General features: G+C 57.8%; 1 protein-coding gene across 4 annotated transcripts in view; it reads right to left on the bottom strand.

Annotated features, from left to right (window-relative positions):
- OGDH (oxoglutarate dehydrogenase) overlaps positions 1 to 12,069 on the bottom strand; it is a 70,832-nt gene that overhangs the window by 15,053 nt on the left and 43,710 nt on the right. For all 4 annotated transcript variants that reach the window (XM_032430483.1, XM_032430481.1, XM_032430484.1 and 1 more), the window contains 5 exons: positions 8,710 to 8,864; positions 8,441 to 8,587; positions 8,174 to 8,264; positions 7,684 to 7,863; positions 4,722 to 4,850 (listed from right to left, as the gene is read on the bottom strand). In XM_032430483.1, coding sequence (XP_032286374.1) covers positions 4,722 to 4,850; positions 7,684 to 7,863; positions 8,174 to 8,264; positions 8,441 to 8,587; positions 8,710 to 8,864 — 702 coding nt within the window. The remainder of the gene's footprint in view (positions 1 to 4,721; positions 4,851 to 7,683; positions 7,864 to 8,173; positions 8,265 to 8,440; positions 8,588 to 8,709; positions 8,865 to 12,069) is intronic.

Genomic DNA, 12,069 nt, shown 5'->3' with positions numbered 1-12,069 from the left:
TGGGGGAGCCTGCTTCTCCCTCTGCCTCTCTCGCTGTCTCTTTCTCTCTCAAATAAAAATCTTTTAAAAAAAATTAAAAAAACTAAAAACGGGCAGAAGATCTTTGTAGACATTTCTCCAAAGAAGACATACACAAGGCCAAAAGACACGTGTGCAGATGCTCAATGTCATCAGTCGCTAGGGAAATGCAAACCGACACCAGTTCTCATCTACTTAGGTGGCTACGAGAGAAAGGAGACAAGAACGGGCGTCATGAAGAGGAAGGAGAACTGGAACCCTCATACATTGCTGGCAGGTCCAACGGTGCAGCCACCTTGGAAAACAGTCTGCTGGGTCCTCACAGGGGTACACGGAGCTACCACGTGACCCCACAATTCCACTCCTGGGTACATGCCACACAGACACCTGTGCCCAGAGCAGCGTCACATCACAGTAACAGCCAAGAGGTTTAAATAACTCCAATATCCCTCACCTGATAAATGGGGGAATGAAACTTGCCAGAGCCATACACTAGATATTGCACGGGCATTAAAGGGAGGAAGTCCCGATTATGATATGAGTAACAGCTGCTTAGGGCTGGGAAGGACAGGGTGGGCGCGTGACGGCTAAGGGACGCAGAACTTCCTGAGATGATAAAATGTTCTACAACCGGGGCGGAAGCTGTGATGTCTGTGAAGACGCTAGAAGCGGCTCCATTGTATGCTGTGAGTGGGCAAAGTGCGTGGTGTGTGAATTAGATCTCAGGAAAGCTGTTAAAACAAACAGAAGAGCTGAGCAAACCCCAAACAGGCTGATCCCAAAGACATCCATGCCAAAGCACATCTCACCGAGCTTCTGGAAACGGAAGACAAAGGGAAAGAGCCTTCCCGTAAAGAAAACTCTAGGCCCAGAGGTCTCCTACTGGCAGATTCCACCGAGCGCTTAAAGAGGAAGTTAACACCAGTCCTACACAGACTTGTCCAGAAAACAGAGCAGGAGGGAGCAGTCCCCCACCTACCTGCCGAGGCTGGCACGACCCCGACCCCAACCCCAGGCAGACGCGACAAGAACACACGAGCGCAGACACAAGACTCCACACTCAGGATGGAATCCGCCACCAGCAAACCACAGGGTCATCTTAACAGACGCAGAGAAGCATCGGACAAAAACCACCATCCATTTGTGATAAATACCATCCACGAATCAGGAACAGAAGAGAGCTCCCTTAGCCCGCAAAGGACACGGCAGAAAACCTTCAGTAAGCACTACAGTGAAAGGCCAAGACCGAAAGCTTTTCTCCTAAATCGGGAACGAGGACGGGCTGTCCACGCTGCCCACTCACGCACCGTGCTGGCCACAGAGCAGCTGAGAAACAGGAATACAAGACACTTATCTACAAGCGTGGGAAAGGAAGAAACAAGATCGTCTCTCGTTGAGACACGACCGTTTATACAAGATTCCACAGCATCACAAACAAATTACTGAAAGTGAGTTTAATAAGATTGTGGGGTACAAAACGCAAAACTGAATTCTATTTCTACATCCTGGTAACAATCAGAAACTGAAATTTTTAAAATGTATCATTTATAATGGCCCCCAAACAATCAAATATCTAGGAGTAAGCCTCACAAAATGTGCAGGATCTATAGGCTGAGAGCTACAAAATACCTACGAGAGAAACTGTATCGTATTGTCAGATCAGAAGGCTCAGTGTTGTGAAGGCTACAATTCTTCCCAAATGGACATACTGATTCCACAGACTTCTAATCAAAACACTAGCAGAGTTTTCTTTGTGGAAATCAACAAGCTGACTGTAAAATGTATATGAAAAAGCTAGGGACAGAATTGCCACAACTTTAAGAAGTAGCAACGTTGGAGGACTCGCGTCAGTTTCCAGACTGATGGCAGAGCCATGGTCATCGAGGGGGTGCAGTGTCGGCCGAACGGACAGACACACATCAGTGGAGAAAAACAGACCCGCAGACGCGTGGTCAATTCATTTCCAGCAAAAACAGTCCTTTCAACAGATTATCCTGAAACAAGGGATATCGATATCCCTTTCCAAACTCCAAATGCAACACAGACTTACACACAAAACGTGAAACTGTGAAACTTCCAGCAGCTGGAGGGGAATCTTTGTGACCTCGGTCAGGCAAACTTTCCTTAGACCTGGCATCAAAAACATGATCCGCAAAAGCAATAAAATCATAAATTGGACTTCACCAGCATAAAAAATTCCTGGTCTGTGAAAGATAATGGTAGGAGAACGAAGATAAGCCACAGAATGGGAGGAAACCTTTGCAAACACATCTTTGCTATAAGGGATCTGCATCCAGAAGGTATAAGGAACTCTCGAGTTTTAGCAATAAAAGCAGCAGCCTCCCCAGAGCGCCCTTCCGTAGAGGACGCCCCCGTCTTTAGCCTTCAGGAGAAGGAAGAGCGAGTCACGTGCTATCCTGCAGGCTGGCAGGTCTGACAACACCCAGGCCAGGAAGGCCGGCGACCTCATTCGCTGCAGGCGGCGCGGGCGTTCTGGGTACAGTCCCCCAGTTATCGTGTATTCGGTAATCTCACGGAGTGAGAAACTGACGTGCATGCCGAAATCTGTCTGTGAACCTCTACAGTGACTTCAGTCCTCACCGCCAAGCTGGGAACGATCCAAATTCCTACCCACCGTGGCGACGGACTATACCACTGAGAACCACGCAGAGGCCGGAGGAACCGACGCCCATGAACACGGGTGCATGTGGAGCGGTCTCGCTGGGGGGGTGCGGCCAGCACTGCAGGTCTCCATTCACCGGCCACAGTGGCGGCGGGCAGGGAGAGGACAGCGTGTGCCCGCGGCACCTGTCCTGGCCCGGAGGAGCGCGCACCGGCACGGCTGGACTCTACCATACGGAAAGGACAGCAATAAAAAGCTCATCTAATTCCCGTGTCCCACTGAGTGCTGCCGGACGCCTCCCGAGACTGGGCTGAGAATCTGGTCAGGCCTTTTCCCGGAACTAGAGCCTGTCCTTTCTGTTCCCTAGGACAAAATGTTGCAGGTGTCCGGCAGCCTATCAGGATCCCGAAGAGGTTACCTTTTACTGGTCTCCCCCAGTCTGGAAACAACTGGAAAATTCTACCTAGATTCTAGTGAGCTACCCTGTGTCTTGGGCTTCCAGTCACTCTGACCTCGGCTGCCCTTCCTCCAGAGTGAAGACTGTTCTCCTGTTAGCACGGCAGCCCCAACCCACAAGCAAGGAGTCTACTCTGTTCTTGGTCATCTGTTCAGAATATATTGCAGTGACGGGTTTTTTGTGGGTTTCTAGACCTTTCGGTGTCTTTGGCATTTTTTCAAAATTCTTCCTGATACCGTTCTTTGAAACAAAGCACATCGAATACTGACTCTCAAGCAAGCTATCCACTCTCTGCTCCAGTCTCTCTTCTGGAGAACTGGAACGATTCCACCCAGGGCACAGTGGCCGCGGTAGGAGCTACTGTGCGTGCCTAGTTTGGCGCCCAGCACACAGTAGGTCACACTGCATGTTATGTTCGTGCCCTCCGACTTTACGGCACGTTTCGAGCTCTCCGGCTTTACGGCAGAACGGCCGCCGCGTTGACTTCGATGTTTACGCTCTTCCTGCTCCCTCCCTGCGCCCTGCTGGGGCAGCTGCAACTGTCCCTGCTTCCTCTAGGCACCACCCTCCCCCAAACAAATCACCTGTGCAAATGAAGCTATCCCGTCACTCCCTCGCTCCTGTCCTTCCAGTGGCCTCCTCCTGCACGTGGGGCCCGACGGAAGCTGGCCGATGGCCGTGCGCTGACCAAACTCAGTGCGGATGGCCTCATCCCCTCCCTTGGACACAGGGACCCCTTCCCTGCCTGGATCCGATGGTCCCCGTCATTTGCCTACTGGACCATCAATCTGCACTTAGAGATCAAACTCTCGGGGAAACCCGTGCAAGCTCCGAGGCGGCGGGGAGCACGCTCTCTCTCTGCTGCGGCCTGGCGCAGTAGCTGCCCGCAGAGGCCCCAGAGTATCTGTCACAGGACAGTTTACATGGGCTGGCGACAGGCAGCGGGATAGGTCAGAACTGGGCCGAAATATCCCCTTTACAAGAATGTTCTTCACAGCATTACTTAGAACAGTGAGAAACGAGAATCCCGTAAGTCTCACAACGTGGCAACATGTTTTATGAAGCAACCTATGACAGATATTTCCATTAAAATTAGTATCTTAAGGGACGCCTGGGTGGCTCAGTGAGGCGTCTGCCTTCGGCTCAGGTCATGATCCCGGGGTCCTGGGATCGAGTCCTGCGTCAGGCTCCCTGCTCCCCCGCCCCCCGCTTGTACACACGTGCGCGCTCTCTTTTTCTCAGATAAAGGAAAAAAAAATAAAATCTTTAAAATTAATATTTTAAGAGTATATAAGGACATGAGATAATAATGAGATGAATAAGAAATGAGTAGAACACCATGTATAAAACCTCAACTTCTTCAATAAGAACAGCCATCTATACGCTTGTGGAGCTGGAAGAAAATATTCCAAGGTAATGTCACTGTCTTAAATGACATCACCAAAATCTCTTTTTTAAAAAACGTTTCCCACGTTGTCCACATCTTATTTTATAAAAGACATATCTTTATAATCAGAGAACCGTCCTAAATAACTGAGACATGTCACTCTACGTCAGACGGCTGTGAGCACAGAGCCCTGAGGAGGAGGCCTGTGGCCTCCGTGGTCCCGGGGCCCAGGTTACCTGGTTGTTGACGACCACGTGGACGGTGCCGTGAGTCGTGTAGGAGGGCAGGTCGCTCAGGTGGAAGGTCTCATACACGATGCCCTGGCCGGCAAAGGCGGCGTCTCCGTGCAGAAGGATGGACATGACCTGGAGACATGCAAAGGAGACCCCAAATGCAAAACAGCCACAGGCCACACCAGAGACTGAGTCACAATCTGCTTTTCCAAAAATAATGCATTTTGAGATCATTTCAAACTTAGAAACAAAAACAAAGGGGCAGGAGGGGCGCCTGGGTGGCTCATTCGGTGAAGCGTCTGCCTTCGGCTCAGGTCATGGTCCCGGGGTCCTGGGATCGAGCCCCGCATTGGGCTCCCTGCTCTGCGGGAAGTCTGCTTCTCCCTCTCTTTCTGTCTGCCTCTCTGCCTACTTGTGCTCTCTCTCTGGCAAAATAAATAAATAAAATCTTAAAAAACAAAACAAAACAAACACCAAAGTGGCAGGAGAACACATGACCCCCAGACCTCGCCCGGGCCCTGCCTTGCGCCATCGGCACACCTGCCACTCAGCCACCGTCTGCTACAGAGCCCACGGACGCCACGCTGGGCATGGCCCGTGGGACCCTCCCAGCAGGAGGGCAACGCTGGCCGGGCTCTGCCCGGGGCGGGGGGCAGCCCAGTGCCTCTCCTGTCTCCACGGCCCAGACAGGCCATCGTGACCACCCCCATGAATGGCACACTCCACACCGGGAGATGCCCCAGCTGGCCTGCCCCACGCCGGCAGGCGTCCCGGTGTTCCTGGACAGCGTCTCCCTCCCCCTCACTGTTCCCCCTCGGTCATGAGAACCTCTGGGTCCTGCTCCTCACCAGCCCCCGCCCGGCGGCAGCAGCAGCCTCTCCTGGGTGCTGCCAGGTGTCCCTCCTACAGGAATCTGCAAGAGCCTCCCCTTCTTGCCTTTTATTTGCATTCATGTGTGCTCACGGTTCCTATTCTATTCAGTCGGCCGTAGCTGACTTCTACCACACTGGGCGGCTCCCATCGTCCCACAATCGGCGTGGGACCCCCGTGTCGTCTGGACGGTGGCCCCCGCACAGCCTGGAAGGAGACACTTCTCCAGGAGCCTGCTTGCAGGGACGGCCGGGGAGACCAGCCTGCGCACACAGGTGTTGCTCAGCATCTGCGTCCACAGGAGGACACGATGCTGCCGCGTGCAACCCGACTCTGTTCAGCGCCGTCCTGCCTCCGCATCCACGGACACCTCCCGCACCACGAGACACTGCTCCTGCTGCCCCTGCTCCCGGAAGCCCTCGTGTGCCCCCTGCCAGGAGGGGAGGGTTTACCGTGTCCTTTCCGGGGACAAAATGGAACCCTCGTGTCCTGCCTCTGGCCGCAGGGATGCTCACTGGGACAGGTTTATGCAGGGGCCTCCTTGGAAGGGCAGGTAGGAAGGCCACGGGGAGTCCTGCCAGGGCCTTCTCCGCACATGCTCGGCCTCCCACTGTCGGGCGCTTTGGGGAGCCTCCCATCTGGACCTCCTGGGGAAGCCACACTGGGGCCCTCGCCCAGCTGCACGGCCGTCCCCGAGGCTCCCTCAGCGCAGTGCTTGGTGCGGACACCATGGGGCCCGCCGCTCCTTGCGTCTGATGGCACCCTAGTGAGCGGGCCGCCCTTCTGCACTGGGGGTTGCTTCCCCACAAACACCCCGGGGCCCAACTGGGTCAGGCCCTGTCTTCTCCCAGGTCACAGAACAACCCTGGTCCCGTGTAGAGGGTAGATAAGTTTTCTGAAATGTGGAAGGTCACATAACAGACGCTAGCTCTCTGAGTTTTCAGTTTAACAGAAATCAGCTAATTGCTGGGGGTTCTGGACAAGCAGCAAGGAGAACAGGCATGAAGGACTGTGGGGTCTGGATCCATGGCTGGGGGCGGGCGAGGGTCGGAGTGGCTCCTACACGGAGGTGGGTGCTCGAGGGGTGGGCTTTGCGCACCAGGAAAGAACCCTCCCGAAAATGAGTGCCTGGTGAGCACGTGGGGCTAACCAGCCTGTCCTGGCCTCCTGTCTCACGGTGGGACTGACGGCTGCCATCACCTGGAGCGTGCTCGACGTCCTTCGGCTTTTACCTAGTGACTCGTTGCCTTCCAGGACGTGTCCAGCACTCTGAGTGAGCACTAGTCAAGGGGCTTTTTGTCTCACTTACAAATGAGGACATCGCACAGACTTTACTGCAACCTCGTTCCCCAACCTGGCTCCAGAGGCCGTGTCCTAGCCGAGGACGACGGGAGCGCTAGAGGCCCTGGTGACCACCACCACCCCCTGCAGCCACCGTGTCGTTGCTGCTCCCAGGGCCTGCCCGGGAGGCCCCCCTCCACCTGGACCATGACCTTCACATCCTGACAGGCTCCCCGCTCCCCGTGGGCCAGGCCCTTTCTCTGCGAGGGCGGCGGTACCCGTCAGTGCAGGAAACACGTCCGGCCCCGACGCCACGCCTGGCCCAGACCCATCACCGCAGACCCCCCGCCGCTAACGGCAGTTTCCCGGGTCACTCTCCGAGCGCAGAACTAGCAGACCCACGGTACTTCGAATTACAGAACTTCAAATAGGCTAACACTTGGCTCCACCTCTAGAGAGTCTGCCTCCTCTAAGGGCACCCCCAGGCCAGCAGCCCACTCTGCCCCCAGCACCCCAATCTACCTGCACCTCACCCCCATCTTTCACCTCCAGAGAAGGTTCTTATCTGCAAGCCTGGCTTCACCACAGGTGTGATGACGGGAGGAGCCCACCCCCTGCCCGGCTCTGGAGCTCACGACCTGGGAGGGAGCACCTCTGGAGGCGCGACTGGGTCACTGTCTAGGATTCCGCCCAAGTCTGTTCAGAATACTTTGTTCAATTCCACAACCCCGAGGTGGAAGACGTGACTGGGGCTCGGAGCCCGTCCCGGACACTGTGGCCTCAGGGCTGCCCTGGCCGGCCCCCGCGACCTTACCTTCTTCCCCTCCGTGTCCCCGCAGTAGAACTGCTCCGCCTTCGTCTTGCCCATCACCACGGGGTCGGCGGCCTCAAGGTGGGAAGGGTTCGCCACCAGTGACAGGGTGATGTTCCTGTCGGTCACGCGGTTGATCCGCCGGTGGTACATCCCCAGGTGGTACTTCACGTCCCCAGAACCCTGACACACAAACACGGGGCTTTATCCTCGGAGGGAGGGAGATGCTCAGGCTTCATGACCCCTCTGCTCTGTGCCATTTCTACTCCCAGAACCCCCATTCCTGCAGGCGTGGGAAGGTTTTCCCCCAGATGGCTCCCATCCATGGCCCCGGGAGAAGGGCCCTGCCCCCAGCGGGAGGACTGTGACCCGGTGGCCACGACCTGCATGACAGTGTGGAGGCCCCCGGCCTGCTGAGGGCACAGCTGTCCTGAGCGACAAGTGGAGCTGAGGGTCTCGGGTGGGTTTCTCGAGAAGAAACCAGGTGCCTCACCTCATCAGCGGCTTCCAGCTTGGAATCAAACTGACAGAAAATCTGTTCCAGCTCCTTCCTGATGACGTTGGCAAGCACGTTGAGCCGCCCCCTGGGACACAGAGGGGGGTGAGCCCGAGGCCACGGCGGTGCGAGGAGGGCAGGTGGAAAATAGGCCCGTGGGGAGTGCTCTGCCCTCAGCCTCGGCTCCCCTCACCCCCTTGGCTGGGGCCCCACGGGGTGGTGGTGGGGCCTGCGGGGACGGTCACCAGGGCGGCGGGCGCGTACCTGTGGGGCATCCCCATGATCACGTAGTCCACCCCGTTCTCACTGGACTTGTCGATGATGGTCTTGAGCGCGGGGATCAGCACCTCGCACCCTTCCAGACCGAAGCGCTTCTCCGACGACCACTTGCGCTGCAGGAAATCCTCAAACCTGGCCAGGGACCACCAGGTCACATGGGCCAGCGCCACTGCCAGGGCTGTGGCATCCCACACTCCTGCGGGGATGGCCCAGCACGGTGCCCAGCCCTGCCCCCGTCCCCGCACAGCCCGCACCTGGTGGACCGCACGAGCCTGGCCAGCAGGGTCCGCTTCTCCTCGCTGGTGAACTGCATGACCCCAGGTGTCTCGAACTTCTGCCGGATCCACTGGCACTGCTCCAGGTCGTTGATGAACATGAACTCCACCCCGATGTGCCGGCAGTAGGCCATCTGTTCAGACACACACACCCCCATCAAGCGCTGCTCACCCCGGGGGATCGACCGCCTAGCCAGCCAGAGAGCTGCCGGGAACAGGGGCCTCCCTTTCAAAGGCAGCGGAGCCAGCTGGGAGCTGGGGTGGAGATGGGGTTGGGGCCAGGCCTGGGCCTGTAGCCTCCTCACTCCCAGCAGGCCCACAAGACGCTTCCGCGGGTCACACGGAGCCCGGCAAGCAGGGAGGGGACAGCAAGAACCGTGAGGCCAAGGCGCTTTCCTTTGTGGCAGGAAGATGGAGGCACCAGCCAGGGGACGGACGATTCTGGGAAGCCAGCTTCCCTGACCTCAAGGTTAGACCGTGGCCAGCGCCACGAGAAAGGCACTGTGCTGCCGGTGGGTGCCAGAGCTCAGTGGCCACTTAAGATTCGCAGGTGTTTGGATTTTAAATTCTTTTAATAAGTGAGCCCTCTTGGGAAGGCTGGGTCCTACAGAAGTGTACTGCACACATTACAAAACAGGGGGCCCTGAACAGAGCAGGTGTGTCCCATCCACGACGCTCCCATTACAGCTCGGAAGGAGGCCGTGTGCCCTGTGGGAAGCACAGGCTCAGTGGAAAGGAAGCTGGAGTGGGAGATGACAGGAAGGCCACAGGAGGGCCCGGCCTCAGGGTGGGGGCCTTTGCGGGGGCCCGGGCCTTCCTGAGGCAGGTGACCAGGGCCCCTCTTCTGCCTCCACCCACCAGCCGTCCAGGGTGACAGCAAACCCCAAGTCAGCACCAGAGTTAAAGAAGGAAGCACCCTGGGGTGGCATAGGGAGGTTTTATAGACCCCAAAACCGTCTCCGGCAGCCACAACGTCCAAGCACTCAGACCGCCAGGCTCTGCTCAGAGGGTCCGTCCATGCTCCGTTGGTTTTCACAACAGACATGGAGCCGGCTGGCAAGGTGCAGGGCGGGGTGTGCCCTCCAGAGCGGGGGTGGGCATCTCTGCACGTAGCTCCGCGATCACGAAGCAGAGGAAGGTCTGCCTGCGCTCACACTAACCGCCAGGCACCAGACGCGCCCTCATCCCGGCCAGGAGAGGAGGGGCTCCCCGAAGGACCCAGAGGACGCGGAGCTGGGAAGGGCCCGGGTGCTTCTATGACATCTCAGCTGGCAAACGGGAGCAAGAAGCTGGGGGACGGGCCTGCGGGGCCGGCCAGGCTGACTTCCTGGCTTCAGAGTCTGCAACAGCCCCTGCTTCTGCCTGAGCCTCATGGTCCCAGATCCACGGAGCCACAGAACAAGTCACTCAGACCAACCGCAGTGTCTTGTTAACAGGAACCCTCCTCCATCAGCTTAAAAAAGATTTTCCTGGGGCCTAAATCTGAGCTGCAAGGCCAGGTCAGAGGGGAGTGAGATGGAGGGGAGAGCAGAGGGAGGTGGAGGAAGGGAGGGGGGAGGAGAAGGGACCGAAGAAGGAGAGGAGGAGAGACAGGGGGAGAGAAGGGACGGGAATGGGGAGGGAGGGAGGGAGGGGAGAAGGAGGAGAGGAGGGGAGGGAAGGAGAGATGAAGGGGAGAGGGGGGATGAGGAAGGGGAGGGGGAGGGGATGAGGGGAGAGGAGGGGCAGGGGGAAGGGGAGAGATGGAGGGGGAAGCAGACAAAGGGAGGGGAAGAGGACGGAGGGGGGTGGGCAGGGAGGGGAGAGGATGGGTGAGGGAGGAAGAGAAGGAAGAGGAGGGAGGGGAAGGGAGAGGACAGGGGAAGGGAGGGAGGGGAGGAGGGAAGAGGGGAGGGAGGGAGGGGAAGGGAGAGGACTTGGGAAGGGGGGAGGGAGGCGAAGGGAGAGGACAGGGGAAGGGAGGGAGAAGGAGGGAGGGAGGAGAGATCTACACAGAAGTGGGGATGGAGGAGAACAAGGCTCCTTGCACCCCAGGGGCACTATTTCCCTGACTTGAACAACTTAAAAGCTGGAAGGAAACGACGAGGTGGAAAGTCCAGGAACTAGGGTGTCTCCATCACCACGGGCGTGAGTCTAGCTATTAACTTGGACTCGTGGTTACCGGGCCCTGGATCACGTGTTGTTTTTACTGGTCTTGGCTCAATCCCCAGGAGAAAAGGCCGTGCCTTTCCAGGGGCTGGTTCTTCGCTTCTCCGTCCAGCGAGAGCCAGCGTGAGGGTGCTTTGAAGCCCCACCCACTCTAGCTTCTCAGAGGCCACCGGTGACCCGGGCCGGCCTGTGGTCCCGGCGGCTCACGCCAGCAACCTGGTGCGCACACACGTGTGAATGTACACACTACGGTCAGCAACTTTGCCCAAAGACCTGGAAGCCGTGCACACAGCACACAGGCTGGGATGTGGGCGCCCTGGGGTCAGGGGGAGCTATGGCCAAGTTCCCACAACCAGAGCCCAACTCCTGGGCTGAAAGTGAGAGCCGCTGGGCTCTGGCCCTCCAAACGCCGGGCTCAGGGCCATGGGGGACTCAAGGCTGAGGAGGCCAAGCACGGGGCTCTGCACACCCCCACTCCGCTCTGCGGGAGGGAAGGTGCTGAAGGTGCCCCCAGAGGAGGGGCCGGCATGCCCGCAAGGTTTCTGGCTTGGGAGGAGGGCTGAGCTCCCCACTGGAGACCGTGTAGGGGAAGGGAAGGAGGAGCAGGTGCGCCGCGCCAGCTCTCATGCAGACTGCTCCAACCTCTGCTTTCCAGACAAACAGACCAGCCCCAGATGCCCGGGACACCCACGGGCGGGACACAGGTTCAGACAGGCTCATCTGGAGGAGGACTGGTCTACAAGGGGTGCCATTTCTGGGGTCCAGACCAGGGGAACCCCTAGGTCAGAAATGTCCCAGAGAAACAGAACATGACCACGGGGAAAATTTAAATTTTTCCAACAGAGATGAATCAACTCTCAGACTCTATTTGGTCAATGCATCAACACGTTCTCTCTTCAATACTTAAGTCACTCAGATATTCTGCACGCTTCCAGAACTAACTGCCGGCCACATCGGGACAGGGCGGGTCTAGACGCTGCAGTCAGCGGTGAGGCGAGTGCAAACGGAGGAAAAGGACGACCCAGGTCCTGGGTCGGTCCACCGGCTCATCCTGCCCCCTCCCCCCCCCCCCCCCCGCCCCCACCCCCACCCCCCTCCCCGACGCCCACACCCCTCCCCGATGCCCACACCCCTCCCCACCCCTCCCCGACGCCCACACCCCTCCCCACCCCCCACGCCCACACCCCTCCC

The sequence above is a fragment of the Phoca vitulina genome, unplaced genomic scaffold, assembly GCF_004348235.1.
Source record: "Phoca vitulina isolate PV1807 unplaced genomic scaffold, GSC_HSeal_1.0 scaffold44, whole genome shotgun sequence".
Classification (NCBI taxonomy): domain Eukaryota; kingdom Metazoa; phylum Chordata; class Mammalia; order Carnivora; family Phocidae; genus Phoca; species Phoca vitulina.
This window is presented reverse-complemented; position numbering and strand designations above follow the sequence as displayed.